Source organism: Elgaria multicarinata, chromosome 1 (genome assembly GCF_023053635.1).
Source record: "Elgaria multicarinata webbii isolate HBS135686 ecotype San Diego chromosome 1, rElgMul1.1.pri, whole genome shotgun sequence".
Lineage (NCBI taxonomy): Eukaryota > Metazoa > Chordata > Lepidosauria > Squamata > Anguidae > Elgaria > Elgaria multicarinata.
In genome coordinates this window covers 49,814,440-49,837,049 of record NC_086171.1, presented here as the reverse complement: position 1 = coordinate 49,837,049, position 22,610 = coordinate 49,814,440, and the positions used below count along the sequence as shown (strand labels likewise).

Here is a 22,610-nt window from a genome sequence, read left to right as displayed (position 1 = left end):
ACAATAAACATTTTGATTTGACTATAAAGGTTCTCTTGATTAAATAGTCAGTAGCTTTAATTTTAAATCAAAATTCTTCCAATATTGCAGACAGAGGATTTAGGTTGGGAGAAAGTGACTTGCTTAAACTGACTGCAGAGGTGAGGTATCACTCCCTCATTCACAGCTCACTCAGCCTCTTAGGCTGTTTCTACACTGGCCTTTCCCCCCAGGGTTGTCCCTGGGTGCTCCCTGTGCATCCAAACGACGCAGAGGAACTCCCGGGGGCAGGGGTGGACAGGCACGGGTTTTCCCAAGGATAAAGAAACCTTAGGAAAACCTGATTCTTCCAGCAGTCCTGGGACAATCCCGAGGACCGCAGGTGGTGTGGGTGCCCGTCCTGGCTTCTTCCCTCCTCCCTGCGAGTAGCAGGGGTCAGCAGAGGGAAGGAGCTGTCCTGAGGGCAGTCCAGAGACATCGGGAGTGTGGTGGGGAGCAGGGTCGGGGCTTTTTTCTTTTCTTTTTAAACTTACATTCCACTGGAGCGCAAGTGCGCTCCGGCTCCTGTTACTTAAAAAAAAAAAGGTGAGTACGACGTCCCTCTTCACTCCTGGGACGTCATATGGCTGTCTGGATGCAGGGCGGCAATCCTGGAAGCCAGAAATTCTGGGATTGTCTCCCCTGCGTCCCTCTACACCGTTAGGTGTAGAAAAGACTTTAGCCTCTGTGTTGTAGTTAGTTTGTGTATATTAGAAGAGATTTTTGAAAGATTTCAAACAAAATATTCTATTTAAACAGCTAACAAGTCAAAGCAAACTAAAAATAGTTTTGCTATAAGGTTGTAGACACCGTTACCTCTAAAGGGAAAATGCATCTCAGGAGTCAAGAAGTAAAAGAAAATAAGGACTGCAAGAGCTGACATTATCTTCATCATGTCTGTCTGTCTGTGTTCCTGTTTGGAAAGGTAGTAGTGACTCAACATTGTGATCTCATATGGTAGTATCCAATGGTGCACAATCATTAATGTAAATTACAGTGTGCTAGCTCAAACACTGGCCTAATCTATACCAAGCAGGATATTGCACTATGAAAGCGGTATACAAAAGGCAGGAGCCACAACAAGCAGGATATAGCACTATGAAAGCGGTATACAAAAGGCAGGAGCCACAACAAGCAGGATATTGCACTATGAAAGCGGTATATGGTATGTGTCAATGGGCCCCAACAGTTGTCAGTGCACTTCAATACCGCTATAAAGCAGTACTGTGGCTCCTGCCTATTATATACTGCTTTCATATCACTTTCATAGTGCAATATCCTGCTTGCTGTAGTTTGGGCCTGTCTCTAGCACAATGCCAAGAACATTAGCTAGCACTCTGCATGCCAGCTAATGCTCTTGGCACTGTGCTAGAGGTAGTTTATATCAGTGCAACATAATTTAGTGGTTGTATCCTTGTTGGATACTGCCCATAATATGAGTGTGAAACTTTCTCATTTCCAATTAGTGATGAAACAACTCAATCCTATTATGAGGTGAAACATTTTTGGAGTTTGGGCCTGGCTCATAATGAACTGGGCCAGTGCCATCCATCGTTTGCTGCGGAACAACTCCCTGCCCTTTCCCTAAAATGTACCTGCTGGCTGTAGGCATTCCATTAGACCCTCAGAGCATCCCAGGCGCAAGGATCTGTGGGAGAAGTAGTTCCTATGGATCCTAACACAATCCATTTCTCTCTAAAGTGATGTACATGAATCTATGGTTCCTTTGTAGCACTAGGTAACGCGACTAGACCTATTATGGCATTTGATTTAATTTTTATATTAGGGGCTGGGATCCAGAGGGGGGAAATAGTGCTTACTGGCAGCATTTCTACATAGAAGTCATATTCAGATGTATGTTTACACAGGATTAGAGTTTTGACTTCAGCAGAAGTGCCTGCGTGAACTTGAAGATTGCAGAGAGAGATTTGCATGCAACAAGGAAATGCATATAGAGAGCATCTTATTTTATCTCAGAACTATAGACTAAAGTTTTGATTTTCAGTCAAGAGATCCCATTTGCTGAGAGGTTTGAAAGACCAAACTAAAAAATTTGTTGCTGCCCCTGAAACTACTAAAAAAGAAAGAAAGCCAAAAAAAAAAGAAGATATATGTGTTCTGTATTAGATGACTCACCAGAATATAATGTACATTAAAAGCACCAGTAGAAAAATCATGAATGTACAACTGTAACCACAGTTAGTTAGGAACAAATCTTCCCATTCATGAACAAATCTTCCCATTCATGAACTAAATGGATATGACTGTAATGCCAGTCACCAAAACTCAGTGGTAAGCCAATCAGCACTCTTGTTTTCACAAAAGAAGGTATCTAAAAGTACACTTTTTCCAGTGATGATATACCTATAACATAACAACAATGGCTCTGTTTGGATTATCATAACTTGGTTTAGTATAAAGCCAGTATATGGTTTTCTGAATGTTGACTTCGTTAGCCTAATGATATTGGTTTTCTTAGCCATTATATTCTGGTGGCCATCCAATTTGGTACTTTCCTTATCTAGTACATGTTCTACAAGAAGCAAACAAAATGTGTAGCAACAGCTAGCTCAAACTCTGCACAGATCCTGAAAAGCTGAGTACAACAGATGGAAAAATAGATTAGTGTGAAACATATCCACAAATGTGGCTGATTTTTTTTCCTCAGCAGAAGCTCTTTATTTATTTATATATTACATTTTTATACCGCCCAATAGCCAAAGCTCTCTGGGCGGTTCACAAAAATTAAAACCATCATAAAACAACCAACAGGTTAAAAACACAAATACAAAATACAGTAGAAAAAGCACAACCAGGATAAAACCACGCAGCAAAATTGATATAAGGTTAAAATACAGAGTTAAAACAGTATAATTTAAATTTAAGTTAAAATTAAGTGTTAAAATACTGAATGAATAAAAAGGTCTTCCGCTGGCGATGAAAGGAGTACAATGTAGGCGCCAGGCGGACCTCTCTGGGGAGCTCATTCCACAACCGGGGTACCACAGCGGAGAAAGCCCTTCATTGCTCTTCATTTCCATCTTACAATATATACATAGAAGATGTTTTCTAAATTTCTGTTGCACTACTAAAATTGCAATGAAGATAGATTCAACTATCAGTCGTTGTAAGATTGCCATCAAGGCTATTAGCTGTCTGCTCTGTAGCAGTCAAGAGTGTGTGTGTTTTGGTAAACTGTTTTCACAAATATCTGTAATAATTATAGGAAGTGTTAAATTCAGCAGCTTACTGACATTTAATATGAAATCATTATTCTTTTATAATGAAGCTTGTATTACGAAACAAGTTCACCTGATGTAGTTCATGAGCTGGAATAACTTTTTTAAATATAATTTTTGCACCATGTTTCAGAATGTTGCACCTGACATATTGACACCATCATCTCTTAAATCTTTAGTTCCCCATCAGATAACCTTTAAAAATAATGGCGGTGTAGGCTTCAGCTAATGGTTTAGCATTGTGCCGACACTTGTGCAAACATATTAAGTAAACCAAGATTGCCCTTGTTAACTTTACAGATCACACTACAAGGGTTTTCTGTTTAGATTTAGTCTCATTTGCAGTGATACTGATGTAGCACCAAACCATTGAGGTTGAGGGAGGAGTTCACATGGAGGAGAATGCATGTGATCCTGTTGCTTCCTAAACTGTGGTTTGCAACTTGCCCATTAACATCCCTACTGAACCATTGTATGAGCACCAGATGTTGCATCAGAATACATCCTTCATCTGTAATTGCCGAGGCTGCAGTAAAGCCATTCATTTGAGCCTAGCTAATGTGCCAGAATTAACATCCTTGAGTCAGAAGAGCTGTGGATTGTACTTCATTTAAAAGGCAGAAAGTCTTCCATCAGATCCCCTTCTAAGAGTAAACTCACTTCATTAATTATTGTAAAGGATGACAGTTACAGCATAATGGCCTTGTTTCAATGTAACACTAAATCATAGTTTAAAATTATGAGAATGAGCCTGCTTAGGGCTCAGACATCATTTATTGGAGGAAACCAAAACCAGAAACTACTGTTCGATCTGGCTTGTTTCAATAAACCATAGTTTAACTGCAGTGTCACACAGTTCAGACATTGTAACAAATGGTGGTTAGTTTAAAACAGGAAGCAATTGCTTCCAATCTCTCCCTCATGGCCACAGGAGAGGAGAAAGGGCTTGATCAGGTTCCTGGTTTAGCATGATGTACAAACTGGACAATGGTGTCTTCCTGCTGCCGCTGAGTTTAACTGAAGTTCGAGGGTGGGAGTTGGGGTGCAGGGGGGCATTGACTCTGTGTAGATATAGGGCCCATTCAGAAGACACCTTAAACCACGGCTTTAACCATGGTGGTTAAGCCAGGAAGCCAGGCTGTGTTCAGCAGACATGTTAAACCACAGCTTAACCACGGTGAATAAGGCTTTTTGCTTTATTCTCCATGATTAAAGCTGTGGTTTAAGGTGTCTTCTGAACACAGCCCGGCTTTCTGGCTTAACCACTGTGGTTAAGCAGTACTTTATAAATAAAACGCCTGCTTCTAGTGACATAAAAATAAGGAGGGCTAGTACGCTTGTGTCCTGTTTGTAGACTTCCTGGAGGTATCTGGTTAGCCACTCTTGAAAATGGGAGCTGAACCATGTGGGCCCTGGGTCTAAATCAGTAGACCAAACTTCAAATGCTTTGTAAAAATCAAATTCTATTTTTATTTTTTTCATACTACTTTGAAGGTGTGTAATGGAAAGAACCAACAGGCACTGGCCCTTTCCAACATGCTGCTTTAGTTTAAACAGTTTCAGTATTCAGTTTTATTTTATAGTACTTGTCCCTTCTAATCCTTACTGCCAGTTTGTTTAGAAACATTGAAAACAATAGATATGTGTGCAGTGTGAAATCTAAGGCATGCAGATTCCTTGTGTTTTGTTCCAGCTTGCCATTACAGCTTTATCAGAATAATTTTGCAATATTCATTTTCAGTTTTAGCATATCTGAAGTAGAGATGTGAAGGCCCAGAAAAAAACTGGAAAAATTCAGGGGAAAAAACGTTTTTTCCCAGGGTTTTCCAAAGCCTTTTTTGTCGTCGTCGTCCCCCCAAAATTTTTTTTGGGAAAAAATGAAGAAAAAATGGATTATGGGATGTTTTATTTTAGCATGATGAATAAAATGTTTAAGACAAGCTGTTCAGATATTTACTTCTCCAAATGATTTCTAAAAACTATGTATAGTATTAGATTATTACAATTTCTGTGCAGTGAGGACAAGCAAGTCCTAGGTTGCAAATTGAGACTACAACTCTCAAATGCAAGAGCAATATGCTTTTCTGCCTCTAGGGGGCACTGCCATTGAAGCAGAGACTGAAACTGATAGTGATAGCTATAGGTCAGAAAATGAGTTTGATTAAATGTCATGCATATTCATTGAATCTTTCCCCCCCCCTTTTGTCAGTTCTTTTTATGGGAATGGGTGCTTTATGTCTTGACACTGTGGAGGACTAGCGGAGATATAAATAATTAGTCAGTTTCACAGACATGAATCTTTGCGCATAAACATGATGTAATATCGGCTGTAGATGAGAGATATTCAGGTTCAAATTCTTATTCAGTAGGTGAGCTTGGGAAAGTTACCCTGTTTAACTCTTTCATGACTCAAAGGCGTGGTTATCCTGATAAGGAAATGACAAAAATCTACTTTGCACTCAAGCTCTTGCCAGAATGCTGATTTTTAATGGAATTGGCTTGAGCCCAAGATTCTTCTCTTTCTTCACCCCGCTTTTGTATGATATAAATAGTAGTTGAATCAATTGTAGTTTGCCTACCATTTTTAGACTCCCCAGCTGCGTAAAAAAGCATTACACACTGCAAGTATTGTAAATGAATATTAATGGGTTAGACCCAGACATAGTCATGCTTTTAGAATACCAGTGGGATTTAGTTTTGACTGACATGTCCCATTGATTTCAGGCCGTCTATCATAAGCATGACTAAGGCGTAAACACAAAACTCTGTTATATTGTATTGTATTATATTGTATTTAATGTTGTTCCCCACCTCAGTCCAGAGGGAGAGGTGGGTAAGAAATAAATAAATTTATTATTATTATTATTATTATTATTATTATTATTATTATTATTACTACTACTACTACTACTACTACTATTATTGCGCAAGCAGACTTCTCCATCCTCTCCTCCCTCTGTAGGGCACCGTGCACACACACACCCTTTGGAGGGAGCACACGGGATTCAAGCCGAAACCTGTTTCCAACCCAAAGGCTTGTGATAAAGATTTTGCTTCCAGCTTTACTTTTCAAGAAGAGTAAAAATTGTTGTTAAAATAAATGAATGAATGAAAGAAAATTATGACACAACAATTGAAAGCCTCTGTTAGAAGAAGTTTCTGTAATATTTGTGTTCAAGACAGATTTCATAATGAGAAATAACTTTACAGCAATATATTCAATACCAAATGTCTTAAGAAAGTGAGATAAATGGCAAAGGGAAACATTATCAATGTAATAGGATGCTTCTAGCTTCTCTTTTTTTTAAAAAAAATAATTGTTCTATAACCAAATTAATTTTTAAAATTTAGTTTGAGTGTAAACTAGTTCCCATGAATCACATTCACAATTCTGTAATGTTTAATTTTAATAATGAATAAAAGGTTGCAATTCTAGGCACTTCTACTGCAGAGTAACTCTCATTGAACTCAGTGGAACTTAGTTCCACGTAAATATATATAGGCTTGGCCTGCAATGTATGGATTAACTAGTAACTCCTCTTCCTATATATATAGTATAAAGTACTATATATATATATAGTACTATATAGTAGAAAGATGTTTGGTTTTATTTTCCTCCTGAATGAGCTGTAGGTTAGCAGTTGTTCTTAGTGTGCCCTGAGATATCTTGTCTCTTACGTTGAAAGCTTTTAAAATTCTTTTGCCATTTTGCATATTACCATTTGACACTCCATATAATGCTTAAACACTTTGAACTGCCAAGATCAGTCCTGTGTTGTTATAAAAAATCAAGTTGAAAATAAATCGTTGCCTCTGAAGAGTGAGAATCTCCAACAGGTGACCAGAGAAGTTTTATAGGCTTTCCCCCACTTTTTAAGTCTAAAAATGACTAATAAGTGTAGCCTAGTTTTAAAAAGTGTACTTAATTTTAAGGTGGTTATAAATCAGGGTTCAGAAGATCCTCCAAATCATGGTTTTTAGGTTCTGCAACATGCCTTAGGCTCATATGTGTCTCCCTCCCCCCTTTCCTTACACACTCCGATTCTCTCCCTCTTTTGTGAACATCACAGCAATCTGTGGTGTCCTATTGAGTCAGATTATTATTTGCACAATCTGTTGAAGTTTGGCAAAAGTAGGAGAGTTACTTGGTTGAGGCCGCTCAGAATATCAGTGGTGGAATTAAATGCTCAATTAACTGATGAGCTGCTTAATGGAGGTCCTTGGGATAGGATTTGGAGCTCCCATTCTCTCCCACACTCCACCTCCCGGTTCACACGACACATTAATAAGCCACAGTGGCTTGTTAACTACCCCCATGCATCTAATCACCCTCGCCAGGCGTGGCTTGTTGTGATGTCCAAACCCAGCAAGGGTGGCTGGCTGGCTGGCATGGTTAACCAACCACCTAGAACCCATGGCCTGTTCTACGGCTGCTAGTTCGTTTGTTAACCACCTAGCCACGCAACCTCACTGGGTTCCGACATAACAACAAGCTGCGTCTGGCAAGGGTAATTAGGTCAACTGTGTGGCATGTGACTGGAACATGCATGGGTGGTTAACTAGCCACCATGGCTTATTAACCACTCCTGAGTATCGTGTGAACTCAGTCTTGAAAGGAATGAAACATCCTTCATTCATTTAAGCTTCCTATTTGCATCAAAGTGCATACGGGGCTGCAGCTCAGAAGAAGTGTTTTAGGGCCATTTCTCATGCTGTCTCTGATTGCTGTTTGTAAGCAATCTAGAATTGTAACAATGATGCCCAGGAAGACTGGTCCAAGTATACAAAAGATTATAGCCCAGAATGATGTTTTTTTGTTTGTTTGTTTTTTGAACAGCACAATCCGCTGCCCATATTGTCTTCCCTACCCTGACACCCTTCACATGTGTTGGCTGCAACTCCATTATGCCCAGGCAACATGCCCATTGCTCATGCTAGATGAGGATGGTGGGAGTTGTAATCCAGCCTATCTGAAGAACGGTGGGTTTGGAGAGTCTGCCTCAGAGTTTCACAAATGGTTTGTCCTACGGTATGAGAGGCTGCTATTCATGAGAGGTCCCTTGGAGGTTTGGAAGTAATTGCATGGCTCCTTGGATGCTGGCCATAATGTTGAACTCTAAAACACATATCTGGCAGAAAGTTCACTTTGGCATTTGGTGTTCTGCCATTGACTTACTGCAGAGCTGAAGCCGAGTTATGAATGGATGGAAATCTGAGGATAGCAGCATGAGATTTTCTCACTCTCTCATATAAATATAGTCCGTTCGTGGTGTTCTTACCTTTATGTTGTAGAAACTTTGACACCCCTGCAGACACTCCTTTGCTGCTTGTGTGATGTAGCTCACTGGAATATCACTCAAGTACTGAACCAAAATTGATTACTAGCAGTATCTTATTATACTGCACTAAGTAACATCAAGCAAATATTAATCTGATCCAATTAGATTATGCCATTAAAAACTAGAGACCATATGCAAAACTTGTCCTCTTTATTACTGGAAGATTTTTGAGGGTTCCATTCTATGAAAATGACTCAGCTTTCCAGTGCATCATACATATATTTCAAACCATACTCTTAATTTCAATTATGCTATTGTGACTTCCCTCCTTTTCCATCCTTCATATGCCTCTACCTTACAGACTGGCCACAGTGAAGCTCACTGCAGGAGTTCTGGTATGTACATTTTGAACAAATGGACAGTGTTTTCAGTCAGGACTCTGTATATCAGCTGACTGCACCATACACTGTCCTGCCTGACAATACAAATGCATTGATGATTATTTTTTTTAGAACATTGTTATTCTTTTTCTTCCTGTTAAAACTAGAGGGGCTTGTTTTAATTGCTTGACTTGTAATTTTTGTTTTGTTTTTAATCAGAGTGATTTTTGCATAATAGTGTCTGGTTGTCCTAGGAATCCAAAAGTTCTTTTTGTAGGATAACTATCATGTACTCTGGGCAATCATGTTGCCTCATAGACAAACATGATCTTAACCTACAGTATCTTAGTGGATTTGCTCCAAATCCCTGCATTTCTTGGCTATGAGAGAAGAGATACTATATTCTGGTTGGTGTCTGGGGCATCAAAACAACTGCAGACGCAGCACTCACAGAAGCTTTTATTGGAAACAGTTAACAAAGAGAACAAGTTTTATTGGATGTGAAATATCTGTGTTTTTCTAATCTGAACAATGGTGTATTTTGTTTTTGAAACCTGCTTTTGAAAAAAGATTGAAAAATAAAATCAGCAATTGTAAATTACAATTGTAGAAACACAGAACTAATTATTTGGTTGCTTTTAAAGTGTATAGTTTTTAAAGCATTAGGAGCAGCGTTAATTTGGGGGGAAAGATTTCAGTTGTGAGTTTTATATGTACATATCTGTGTGTAACTAAGCTTTTAATCGGGATTGTCATCATATTCTCATCTCAGACATTTCAGTTATAAGTTATTGTTCCAGTGTCTGTTAATATAAAGAGAGGGCATCGTAGAATGACTAAATCTGCCTATTTCTGAAAATGTTTGCAATTTTGTGTTAAAAGTGTGAGTGTGTGTATGTGTGCATGTACTTCCAAACTTTGATGCCACTGGCCTTGCCTCCTTAAAGCAGAGCCATCAATTACTCTTTGAAAACACAATGCAGTACGTGCCGATGTGTTCATTCAAAGAAAAGAATAAACCTCTGTTTCTGAAAGCTTGCATATTTGAATGGGCCTTTCAGAAGCACAGCATATTAAAATGCGTAGCACCTAGAATCTATACAGATTAATTATCGCAGAGCAACACGTTCATGGTCTGGATTTCTGTACAGTTGTTTTCTGTACAACGTAAATGTAGACAAAAGACTTATCCTGTTATTTTTAGCGTTTCATAGCTCAGGCTTCGTGTTATCTCCTAGAATACATGTCTATTCTGCATCTTGGCAACTTCTTCAAATCTGAGAAAGCCTCCAAACGTTTAGGCTTCCTTGAGTACTGCCGGATGGCCCTTGTGGCAATAGAAACTACTAGGTGCTGGATATGTACAGACTGTGATAACCTATATGAGCAATTACTGGAAGCTATAATTGGTATGTAGCAGTTTTTGACACATCAGAACTAGCATTATGGATTTGAATTAATTATTTTAACGGGATCGTTGTCTTGTGCTACTGGCATAGAGTTTCTGTGAAAATAACAAGATTTTCCTTCTTTGCCTAGAGATTAATTATAATGTCTGTGCTGGCTATTTTTGCAAACCTTTAAAGTAGTTGATTTAATTTGTTTTTGTTTCATTTTAACTTAGGGGTCATTTACATGACAAGAGCCATTCAGTTGTTTGATTTGTTAAGGTTTAAGGTTGATTGTAGTGACAAACAGCTTTCTATTCAAATATAGATATTCTCTTGTGAAAAGCATATTTCATGAAGAAGAAAGGCACTGTAATTGTATTGATTCAGGACAATTTTGGTTCAGTTTGACATTTCTTACTCTTTTTCACCCCTGTTGTGTTGTAACTGGAACTATATTAGTCTTTGTCTATCATCATGTAATCCCAATAATAAGATGAATTTGACTGCGTGTAACCTTGAACTTGGGGGTCAGGGGAAGTGGATATTTTTGAAAAGTGTAGCAAATGATCTTAAGCATTTTCTTTCATCAGTTCTCAAATGCCATTAGAACACCGGCACACTGTTGAGATCTCTGGTGTTGTATTGCCACAGGAGCAATACACCACTATATGTTAAAAATACTTATCCTTGTACAGAAATACAGTCTGATAGCCTCATCGAGAGCATCTGGATTAAAATAAATGGAGTAAGGAATAAAAGGAACATGATAGTCAGAGTCTACTACTAACCACACAATCAAGGAGAAGACGAGGATGAAACTTTTGATAAGCAAATTGCCATTGTTTCAAGGAAGTGCAATGTAGTAGCGATGGGGGAACTTCAATTTCATAGTATCTGTTGGGAGACGAATTCTACCAAAAGTGGCCCCTCCAAGAAATTCCTGACGTGTGGCTGAAAACTTTCTCCTACAGAAAGTAGAGGAAGAAACAAGAGGATTGGCTAGAATTGATACTGACTAATAGGGACGACTTAGTGGATAAAGTGTCAAGTATGGGAACTCTGGGGGAAAGTGACCACATCATACTTGAGTTTTTGATTTTAAAGGAAGCAAAAGCTGAGTGTAGCAATCCATACATGTACTCTGGATTTTAGGAAAGCTAATTCTAATAAACTCAGATCTATAATAAGTAAGGTCCCGTGGCAAGTGACCCTAATGAGAAAAGGAGTCAAAGGGCGTTGCTAGACCTGCCGGGATAAGCCGGCAGGGAGGCGGGGCTACGGCGCACTAACTTTAACGCGCGCTGCCCAGCCTCCTAGATGGCCGACGCGCAGGGAAGATGGAAGCCCTGCAGCGTCGGCCATTTTTTTAAGTTTAAAGGGGCCACGTGCGGCCCGAAGACTGCGGACAAGGGTTTTTTTTAATTTAGTCCCCCCAACCGCTGCTGATCCCTCCCCATAGGCCCCTGCCTGCTCGCTCGTACTCCCTGCATCCGCCATCCCCGATCCTGTCCCCGATCTTCTCCCCCGCTCCCTTAGCAGCCCCATCACCGATCTTCTCCCCCGCTCCCTTAGCAGCCCCGTCCCCGATCTTCTCCCCCCCTCCCTCGGCAGCCCCATCACCGATCTTCTCCCCTGCTCCCTTAGCAGCCCCATCCCCGATCTTTGCCCCCTCCCTTGCCATCGTCGATGTCCGGCTTCCCCCCCTCTCTCCTGGCAGGTCCGGCCTTCCCCCTGCCCCTCTCCCCCCCCCCCTTGGGATCCACCCCGGCTGATGTGCACAGCGCTGAGTGCTGTGCGCAGTCCGTGGCTTTTTGCGGCTACTCGCGAGTAAGTGTGTAGCCGCAAAAAGCCACGGAAGTAGCTAGACGTTCCGCAGAAAAAGGCGCGCCATAAGCGACTTCGCTTATGGCGCGTTAGAGGAGGCCTCAGTGCGTCATCTGGACGCACAGCAGGGAAACCGGGTCTCAAAGCGCGCTAAGGCCTCATCTAGCAACGCCCAAAGATGGGTGGGACCTTTTTAAAAAAGGAAATTTTAAAGGCACAATTAAAAACAATTCCAACTAGGAAAAAAGATAGAAGACAACAGAAGAAACCAGTGGGGCTCCACAAAAAGCTTAGAGATGACCTGAAAACAAAAATGGGATACATATAGGAAGTGGAAGATAGGCCAGGCTAACAAAGAAGAGTACAGACAGGTAGCACAGAAGTGAAGGAATGGCATCAGGAAGGGTAAAATTTAGAATGAGCTGAGGCTAGCGAGGGATGCTAAAAGCAACAAAATAGCTTTCTTCAGGTATGTGCATACTAAAAAAAAGGGAGGAAAGAAATGGTGCTTAAACTACTCAATGAGGGTGGCAAATTGATAACAGATGACAAAGAAAAGGAAAAAGTGCTCAATTCCTACTTTGACTCAGTCTTCTTCTAAAAGCAGGTCTATGACCCCCACCCCTTAGAAAAAGTGAAGTACAAGCTGAAGGAGCAGGATTGCAGCTTGAGATTGATAAACAAATGGTCAAGGAACACCTAATTTCTTAGAATGAGTTCAAATCTCCAGGGCCCGATGAATTGCATCCTAGAGTAATAAAAGAGCTGGCAGAAGAACTCTCAGAACTGCTGTCTATTATCATTACGAAATCATGGATGATGGGTGAGGTGCCGGACGACTGGAGAAGGGCTAATGTCCCTATCCTCAAAAAGGGCAAAAAGGAGGAACCTGGGAACTACAGACCAGTCAGTCTGACATCAATCCCTGGAAAATTTTGAAGCAGATTATAAAGAAGTCAGTCTGTAAGCACCTTGAAAACAATGCAGTGATTACTAGAAGCCAACATGGATTTGTCAAGAACAAATCCTTCCAGACTAATCTGATCTCATTTTTTGATTGGGTAACCTCCCTTGTGGACTGTGTGAATACTGTGTACATAATATATCTTAGTTTCAGCAAAGGTTTTGACAAAGTGCCCCATGATATTCTGATTAACAAACTAGATGGAACAACTATTAGGTGGATCCACAGTTGGCTACAAAATCGGACTCAAAGAGTGCTTATCAATGGTACCTTCTCAGATTGAGGGGAGGTTACGAGTGGGGCTCAGTCCTGGGCCCAGTGTTCTTCAATGTTTTTGTTAATGATTTGGATGAGGAGGTGCAGAGAATGCTTATCAGATTTGTAGACAACAAAAAATTGGGTGGGATAGCTAATACCTTGGAAGACAGAAGCAAATTTCAAAGTGATCTTGATAGGCTGGAGTACTGGGCTGAAATATCAGAATTAAAATTAATAGGTATAAATGCCAGGTTCTACATCTAGAAAAAAGAAACCAAATGCATCGTAACAAGATGGGAGATACTTGGCTCAGCAACACTACAAGCGAGAAGGATCTTGGAGTTGTTGTAGATCACAAGCTGAATATGAGCCAACAATGTGACGTGGCTGCAAAAAAAGCAAATGCTATTTTGGGCTGCATTAATAGAAGTATAGCTTCCAAATCGCGTGAGGTACTGGTTCCTCTCTATTCGGCCCTGGTTAGGCCTCATCTAGAGTATTGCGTCCAGTTCTGGGCTCCACAATTCAAGAAGGACGCAGACAAGCTGGAGCGTGTTCAGAAGAGGGCAACCAGGATGATCAGAGGTCTGGAAACAAAGCCCTATGAGGAGAAACTGAAAGAATTGGGCTTCTTTAGCCTGGAGAAGAGAAGACTGAGGGGATACATGATAGCACTCTTCAAATACTTGAAATACTGTCACACAGAGGAGGGCCAGGACCTCTTCTCGCTCCTCCCAGAGTGCAGGACATGGAATAATGGGCTCAAGTTACAGGAAGCCAGATTCCAGCAGGACATCAGGAAAAACTTCCTGACTGTTAGAGCAGTACCAATTACCTAGGGAAGTCATGGGCTCTCCCACACTAGAGGCATTTAAGAAGCAGCTGGACAGCCATCTGTCAGGGAAGCTTTAAGGTGAATTTCTGCATTGAGCAGGGGGTTGGACTCGATGGCCTTATAGGCCCTTTCCGGCTCTACTATTCTATGATTCTAATTATCTCAGATTGGACCGGTATTTGAAGTTTTTACTAAGCTGTACTAATTTGCTGTACATTTCTTTGTAGATGAGCCAGCTAGTCCCAGTACTGACCATGATATCGGCCACATTCCAGCTTCTGCTGTTATTTCAGCATCTTCCTCGCGAGCACCTACTGTTACAACAGTTCCTCCCACTCCTACCTCTCTTGTCCCTTTAATCCACCGTCAGCTATCCCATGACCATGGTAAGTTAAAGGTCCAAACTGCTTTGGCTAATCCATTGATGAACGATGATTGTTGTTTTTTAAAGGCAATAATACATTTGGTTTGACTGCAGAATCTATCAGGACTAGTGTTCTGGAAGGTCAGTTTCCTGCAAAAAGCGAAAGGTCCAAGTCTTATGATGAAGGATTGGATGACTACAGAGAAGAAAAAATGTAAGTCCTGATTTAAATATCTGTATATGATTTAGGAATGTCTGTTTATTCCAAGTGTGTCTTCAAAAATGTTGACTTTGTCATCTACTTTCCATCTACAGGACCATAAAGCATGTATCTAGCTTAAAGGGAATAAAGGTCAGTAACCTTGTATTCAACAACATTTATCAACCATGGAAATAAGAGTAACCTGTGTTAGTGTTTTATGTTTAAATATTAGGATGGGCAAAAGTATGTGAGAATGCAAGCTTTAGTCATGGAAAGTGGTTTTGTTTTATGTAGGGATCAGGGGTAGAACACATGCTTTGCATGCACAAGGTCCCAGGTTCAATTCCTGGCATTGCCAATTAAAAGAAACAGGTAGCAGTTGATAGGGAAAACTTTTCTCTGCCTGAGACCCCTGAGAGAGGCTGCCAGTCAGAGTAGACAATACTGGAGTCTATAACAAGTAGTCTGACTTGTTATAGAACAGTTTCCTATGTTTCTATATAATCCAGTGATATATGGTATAGTTGCACACTGCCTGAGCTATGCAGCCAGCGTAAGCACTGCTGCCAGCTATATGTGTGACTAAAGAGAGCAAGGACAGACTGCAAAACATGCCAGGGCTCTCCAGCGACTGGTTGAGCTTTGTCCCTTCTGGGAGAGTGAGATGGGTGGGGAGAATGCAGAGACTAGCAGCCATTAGGTACGTTATGAATGTACTGTGCAGATGATGTTAGCTGCCTGTCTTTGTCCTCTCCCTGTATTCCACCTGTACAGCTAGAAAGGAAAGAAGAACGGGACTTCTGATGAAATGAGCCAGGGGTAGTTGATCATTCCTTGCTTCTTTAATTATAAGGCTGCCATTGTGGTATTTTCTGCAGGCCCCAGACAGCCAAACGTCTTCAGAAAACTCAGGGTCCAGAAAAGCTTCTTCTTCAGAGGTCTTTGGTGATGCTTCCAAGGAAGGATGCCTCCATTTCCGACAGCTAGTCACAGACAAGGGCAAGGTACTGTTCTTCCTAATATCTGGCTAAGGGTAAATACAAATTGTGTAACTACTTCTTCATGTGCCCTCTGGTTTGTAAGCTTTTCATAGAAACTACCCCCATGTTTGCAGGTTTTTCATTCTTCATCAAGGGGACTAGAAATGTGTTTGCTTTTCTTTAGACAAAACCTCAGTTTTTCAAACTTTCCCAAAAGCAGTTGGGATCTACATTAGAGGCTGCATTTCCTGGCATAATTGAACAAACCAGACCTGATATACTTGCTGCAATGTTCTAATTCTCTAGCAATTAGAATTAACTCAGAAAAGATTAATAAAATCAGGTTGACCATTTTGCAGGTCAGATTCTCTGTAGCTCCATAGTGCTCTGACTTACTGCTGTTTCCACAATGAGAGATTCTCCAGTAGTGAGTTAGCAGTAAAATGTTTTAAGTCTGGAGTTGAAAAGTCCAGGCATGATATCAGTGGAAATGTTTTGTGCTCCTTCATCGACCTGCAAACAAAAGGTGATTTGGGCAAGAGAATTGTTTAAGCAGCACCCTGTCAACAATGCTGCTAGAAAGCAGTCCTGTTGCATAAGGGGGTTGCGTTCAGTGGTGGTGTTCCACCAGCAAAAGGGAAGATTTTTGCTTTCCCCCGCAACCCCCCCTCACTGCCCCAAACCAGCTCCAGAGCGTTTTGGGACTCTCCAGAACAAATTTGGAGCGTGCATGCAGGGCTGCAGTGGGGGAAGAGAGGACGAAGAAGTCCTATAGTGTGAATGGCGGATCCAGCACTATATGTCCATATTTTGGCTTATGTCATGATATTCTGTACAATCTTGGCCGTATCCTTTTCTTTTAAGAGTTTTTCAGAAAGTAATGACCTGGACAGTAGTCAGGGAATGTCTCTCCTCCCCCCCTTGTCTCTTTTAGTTGGGCTGAGAGTCTGTGACTGGCCCAAAGTCACCCAGTGGGCCTCCATGGCCGAGTGGGGACTCGAACCCAGGATCTCCCGACTCCCAGTCCAACACTTTAGCCACTACACCACACTGTCTCTTTTACTGTTGAATTTTAGAATGTAACCTCTTCAGACCAGGGTCCTGCCCTTTTTGCTTACGTCAAGACGTAAAGCACCATGTGCCTCCCTCTTGCTATCTTAAATAAATAATAACGCCGGTTTGTATTTTCCAGAGAGTTGGTGGGAGCATCCGGCCATGGAAACAGATGTACGTGGTTCTCAAAGGCTGCTCGCTGTACTTGCACAAGGATAAGAAAGAGCAAACTCTGCCACCTGAGGAGGAGCAGCCCATCAGCATCAATGCTTGTTTGATAGACATTTCATACAGCGACACAAAGAGGAAGCATGTATTTCGGCTCACCACCTCGGATTGCGAATACCTGTTTCAGGCTGAAGATAGGGATGACATGCTGGCCTGGATTAAAGCTATACAAGAAAACAGCAACTTAAATGAAGAGGTGGTGTGCTTGTTAAGTGTCTGTTCCTCTCTTCTGTTGTCTTTTGCACACTTCGCTGAAGGATACACAGCTAGTTGTCCGAGTTCACCTGGTGACATTCCACTAAACTGTGAGAAAGGGGTGCTTACTCTTGTATAATTAAAGTCAGCATGAGCAACATTTTTCATTGCTATCCTATTCATTCTCTTTCAATAATAAGCAGTAGTGAAACTACTTTTCATGTAGTTGAATTGTCATCACAACTACTTTATGAAAAGTTGCTAAACTATTTTTATTGGTTGTTAGTTACTGTAGTTTAACTACTAAGAATTATAATGATTGTCATCCCTTAGGAGGGAAAAACCCTATTATCCTCCCGAGGTCGGTAAAATGAGTACCCAGCTAGCTAGGGGAAAGGTAATAACGGCCGGGGAAGGCAACGGCAAACCACGTCGCTATAAGGCCTGCCAAGAAAACGTCAGCGAAAGCTGGCATCCCTCCAAGAGTCAGTAATGACTCAGTGCTTGCACGAGAGGTTCCTTTCCTTTCCTTATTATCAAACTAAGAAAGTATAGATACCAAGGGAAAGACTAAATCAGTCAGAAAAATACAGACCTACCTGTAAATATGGGCAGGTGTAGCATCCATTCTTACAGGTATTTGTCACACTGAGAAGTTACTTGTTAGGAGCATGCATTGTCAGTATAAAGCATTTCTATGAGTGGGGTGGGGTGGGGTGGGCGCTACACTCTGAATATTTTAGTAGCAATTCAAGCAGCTGCCCTACAGAGAGAACCATAGTAAAGGAGGGGTGGGAAGGCCTGAATGGAATTTGCTGTTTACAGGGCTGCTTCGACTACTTCCAGGTACATCCTGTATTAGGTATCCTTCCAAAAGAGAAGTAGATAAAGCTATTTCTTTTATGAAATATTCAACTCATACAAAACAATTTGCACTGCTTGCTTGAATAAAATAAATGTCTAAAACCGCAATTTTGTGCACATTTGCCTGGAAATAAGCCTCATTGAACACAGTCAGACTTACTTTTGAATAAATGTGTATAGGATTGCACTTCACAGTTCCTAGACCATAGTAAATTGTTTTATTCAACCTATTTTACAAAATAGTTTAATTATCAACCTAGAGGAAGCAGAAGTTGCTATAATAAAGCAGTTGAAATTGTAACTACTTCGGAATAGTTCCAAAAGTAGTTCTAATTATTTTTCCTAAAATTTAATTAACCAATAGATAAAACTAGATAGTTAAGTAGTAGCTGTACTTAAACTAATTTTACAACCCAACCCTATGCATGTCTGTTCAGTTGTACGTCCCACTGAATCCACTGACATTTAACTCCCAGGTAAATGTGCATGGGATTATAGCTTTAGTTAATGTCCATCAGTGGTCCCTTTCTTTGAGCTCTACGTTTTTAGGATTTTGTTACATTAATTGTTAAATCATAGATTTGATCTGGATTTATTCTGCTGAAAGTATCATGTCATCATAAAATCTAAGGTGCCTCAAAATCAGGCCTTAGACACTTTTGACAAAGCCTTCTAATGTTCAGGGTTAAATATAAACATCTGTAAGTATGTTGCACTCTGTGTGTTCAGAGAGCAGGGTGCAGAGTCCCTATATCTCCTCACCTACCCTGGCCACATACTAGTAATCTTAGGCTGCAATCTTATACACAATTATCTGGGAGTAAGTCCCACTGAACACAATGAAGCTTACTTTAGCGTAGACATATATAGGATTGCACTGTTTATGCATCCCTAACTCATGGACTTTGAGCCTAGTTCTATCAGCCAGGACGAGTATCTAGTAAAAGATGAATGCACTTTGCTTGATTTTGCAGCCCATGTAGTTTACGTGGAATAGAGTTTAAAAAATAATAATCCAAGGATCATATTGCTCTTAAAGTTTAATTCCTGCATCCCTGTTTAAAGTGGTGTGCAGATGTGGGTATGAATAGCTGGATACGTCTACACAGACATTAGTCACAGTATTTCATTAAAGTAGGTTTGGAATTGTTCTGTCTCCTGAAATACTATAATTGTTCCAAGAGAGGATTTGTCATAAGAACATGACAAGAGGTAGCTAACATTTTTCACAGTTGCATAAATTGCTCGGCAAATCTGTGCACAAATAGGCTGTGATTTTTAAACAGCCATTAGTCACACACATTTCATTACTACTAAATTTAATTCAAAACTAGGACAGTTCGGGTGTACTGCTTACTATGGTCCACAGTGTTTAACTGTTTTCCTTGAAATGTTTTCAAATCATGTCTGCAATCTGGGGTGTAGCAGTGTGTGTTTAAAATCTACTGAAATCACTGGGCTTTTACAACACATAACCAACACACTGAATTCCGTGTCCTTTTGATATATTAGTAGGGTGACCATATGAAAAGGAGGACAAGGCTCCTGTATCTTTAACTGTAATGTAGAAAAGGGAATTTCAGCAGGTGTCAATTGAAGAGGGTGGAATTCTCTCTTCATCAATGCAGTTAAAGCTGCAGAAGTCCTGCCCTCTTTTTTATCTGGCCACTCTACTATAGCTAGTGTAGCTTTAACTGTTGAGATGAAGAGGGAATTTCACCCACTTCAATTGACACCCGCTGTAATTCCCTGTTCTACATTACTGTTAAAGATACAGGAGCCCTGTCCTCCTTTTCATATGGTCACCCTATATATTAGCTACGTTGAAACCACAATCTCAGTAACTACCCTTCGTTGTCTGCCATATAGTTTACAGTCTCTTGAATGTGTCTAGATAAACTTACATTTGCAGAGTTATTCAAAGCAGGATTTGCAAATTAGTTCTCAATTCGTTTTACAGAACACAGGTGTCACAAGCAGGGACCTAATTAGCCGGAGGATTAGAGAATACAGCACCATGATGAGGTACGTGGCCGCAGTGCCATCTAATAGTCCAGTTGGTCTGACGCAGAGATTCCCTGCTTCTGAATAATCTCTCTCTCTCTCTCTCTCTCTCTGTATATATGTTTTCCAGTACTTCAAGTGGGAAAACGGAACCCTCCCCCAAAACACCTCGTCAGAGCCTGAGCATAAGGCAGACATTCCTTGGCACTAAAACCGAGCAAAGAACCCAGAGCCCACATTCTCCCAAGGATGAATCTGAAAGGAAATTCCTTCCTAAAGGTACCTGTGCTATGCATAACAATATGCATAACAATAAACAATTCCTGGTTTACACTGAGGAAGACCAGATGATGAAAATGCATAGGGCTATGATTATATTATTTGCTGCACATAGGAGTTTCATTGATTCTTGCGACCGGAAAGGTCTCTCTTTCTCTCTCTCTCTCTCTCTCTCTCTCTCTCTCTCTCTCTCTCTCTCTCTCCCTCCCTTCTCCCACTCTCTTTCTCTCTGCCCATAGCCAATAAGAAGAACCTCTCTTATCATCCAATAATAGGGAAGTTTCAGAGTTGATGTGTTGGTTGATGACCAATATATGCTATTTATTTGTTTGTTTATTTATTGCTTTAAACTTTTTTTTACCTCACCCTTCAGCCCCAAAGTCTCTCAAAGCAGCTTACAAATGTCAGCAGTAAAACTGTCCCTGTCCTCAGGCTTGAGATTTAAGCTCTAATCTCACCGTACATGAAAATATCCATTTTAAAAACTTCAGTCATGTTTTACCTTCACAAACTCTTTTGACATTGTTCGTTTCAACCTTCTGTATTAGAATGCACTTCATTTCGTATTGGTTGTATGCTGAAATTGATTCAAATCGTTGGCTGCTTGCATTTATGTAACCAAAAATGCACCACCCACAAGCAAGAGGGAGGTATCAGCAGATTCAAAATAACCCCAAGGTTTGCAGAAGTGCAAAGGTCTTTAGAAAAGAATCCTAAAACAGCTCAGAAGGAGCTGAGTGTGTTCAGTACCCTTGGAACTTCCCAGTTAGACTACTGCAATGCACTCAATGTGGGGCTGCCCTTGAAGATGACTCAGAAGTTATAGCTGGTGCAAAATGCAGCAGCTAGACTGTTCACTGGAACATCTTATAAAGACCATATAACATCAGTCTTAAAAGAATTGCATTGGCTTCTTATACGCTTCTGGTTGGAATTCAAGGTGATGGCAATGACATTCAAAGCCCTAAATGGCTTGGGACCTCACATCTCCCTATATATGCCTGCCTGAGATTTGTGGAGCCCTCCACTGCGTCCCACCAACACAAGACATACATTATGGTGGGACGTGGGAGAGGGCTTTCTCTGTTGTGGCACCCTGTTTGTGGAATACCCTCCCCTTGGAGGTCCGACTAGCGCTAACACTGGCTTCATTTCGGCACCAAGTTAAAACATGGCTTTTTATCAAAGCCTTCAAGGGCTAAATTTCCTATGGTTGCACATAGCTCAACTTGTCCTCTGAATGAATTGTTGTAAAAAATCTGTTTTCCTGTTTGCTTTTCTCCCTTAAGAAAAAGATGAGACAAGCCCACCGAAAGACAAAGGTACATGGCGAAAAAACATTCCGAGCATCATGAGAAAAACCTTTGAGAAGAAGCCATCTGCGGCTGGGACCTTTGGGGTCAGATTAGATGACTGTCCCCCAGCTCAGAGCAATAAGGTATTAGTTTTTTTTTTAAAAAAAAAGAATTTTCATTTTGCTTTGAAAATGCTTCCCTGTGAGGCACAAATAGCAAAAAAAAAAAATCTCTTTCTCTCTCTTTCTCTTGGATTTTTCAGTATATTCCACTAATAGTTGATATATGCTGCAAATTAGTTGAAGAAAGGGGTCTTGAGTATACAGGTATTTATAGGGTTCCTGGAAATAACGCTGCCATCTCAAGCATGCAAGAAGAACTCAACAAAGGCATGACTGACATCGATGTTCAGGATGATGTGAGTAAAGACCTCTATATTTCTAGCTCTAAAATCTTGTCCTGTTAACTACAGGATAACATGAATAGTCTCTTTTCTCAATTCTTAGAAATGGCGAGACCTGAATGTCATAAGTAGTTTACTGAAATCCTTCTTCAGAAAGCTTCCAGAACCTCTCTTTACTAATGGTGAGTTTTTGTTCTATATTGGGAGAAAAAAAGCATTTGTATTTAAAAACCTGTACTGACCAGATTCACACATAGCAGCAACAATTTCTGCCAGCAAATGAAGCAACGACCCGCCCACTCATTAACATTGCCACAGTTACGTGTGAACTGGGTCACGGTAGATTCCTCATGGTAGAATAAATTTAAATTTAGATTAACAGGTCTGCTGACTTCTAAATCATATCTAGTATACTCCCAACACTTCTGACTTTTATACTATTGAATTGATTGATTCCTGCACTGAGCAGGGGGTTGGACTCGATGGCCTAAATGGCCCTTTCCAACTCTCTGATCTCCAAAATTGGTCCCAGCCAGCATGGAGAGCAGCAGTTTG

General features: G+C 40.7%; 1 protein-coding gene across 3 annotated transcripts in view; it reads left to right on the top strand.

The window, feature by feature from the left end:
• Positions 1–22,610, top strand: part of ARHGAP21 (Rho GTPase activating protein 21) — a 149,314-nt gene that overhangs the window by 115,937 nt on the left and 10,767 nt on the right. For all 3 annotated transcript variants that reach the window (XM_063127595.1, XM_063127603.1, XM_063127589.1), the window contains 10 exons: positions 14,416–14,574; positions 14,667–14,766; positions 14,868–14,904; positions 15,633–15,758; positions 16,927–17,211; positions 20,035–20,099; positions 20,209–20,357; positions 21,647–21,795; positions 21,915–22,070; positions 22,159–22,237. In XM_063127595.1, coding sequence (XP_062983665.1) covers positions 14,416–14,574; positions 14,667–14,766; positions 14,868–14,904; positions 15,633–15,758; positions 16,927–17,211; positions 20,035–20,099; positions 20,209–20,357; positions 21,647–21,795; positions 21,915–22,070; positions 22,159–22,237 — 1,305 coding nt within the window. The remainder of the gene's footprint in view (positions 1–14,415; positions 14,575–14,666; positions 14,767–14,867; positions 14,905–15,632; positions 15,759–16,926; positions 17,212–20,034; positions 20,100–20,208; positions 20,358–21,646; positions 21,796–21,914; positions 22,071–22,158; positions 22,238–22,610) is intronic.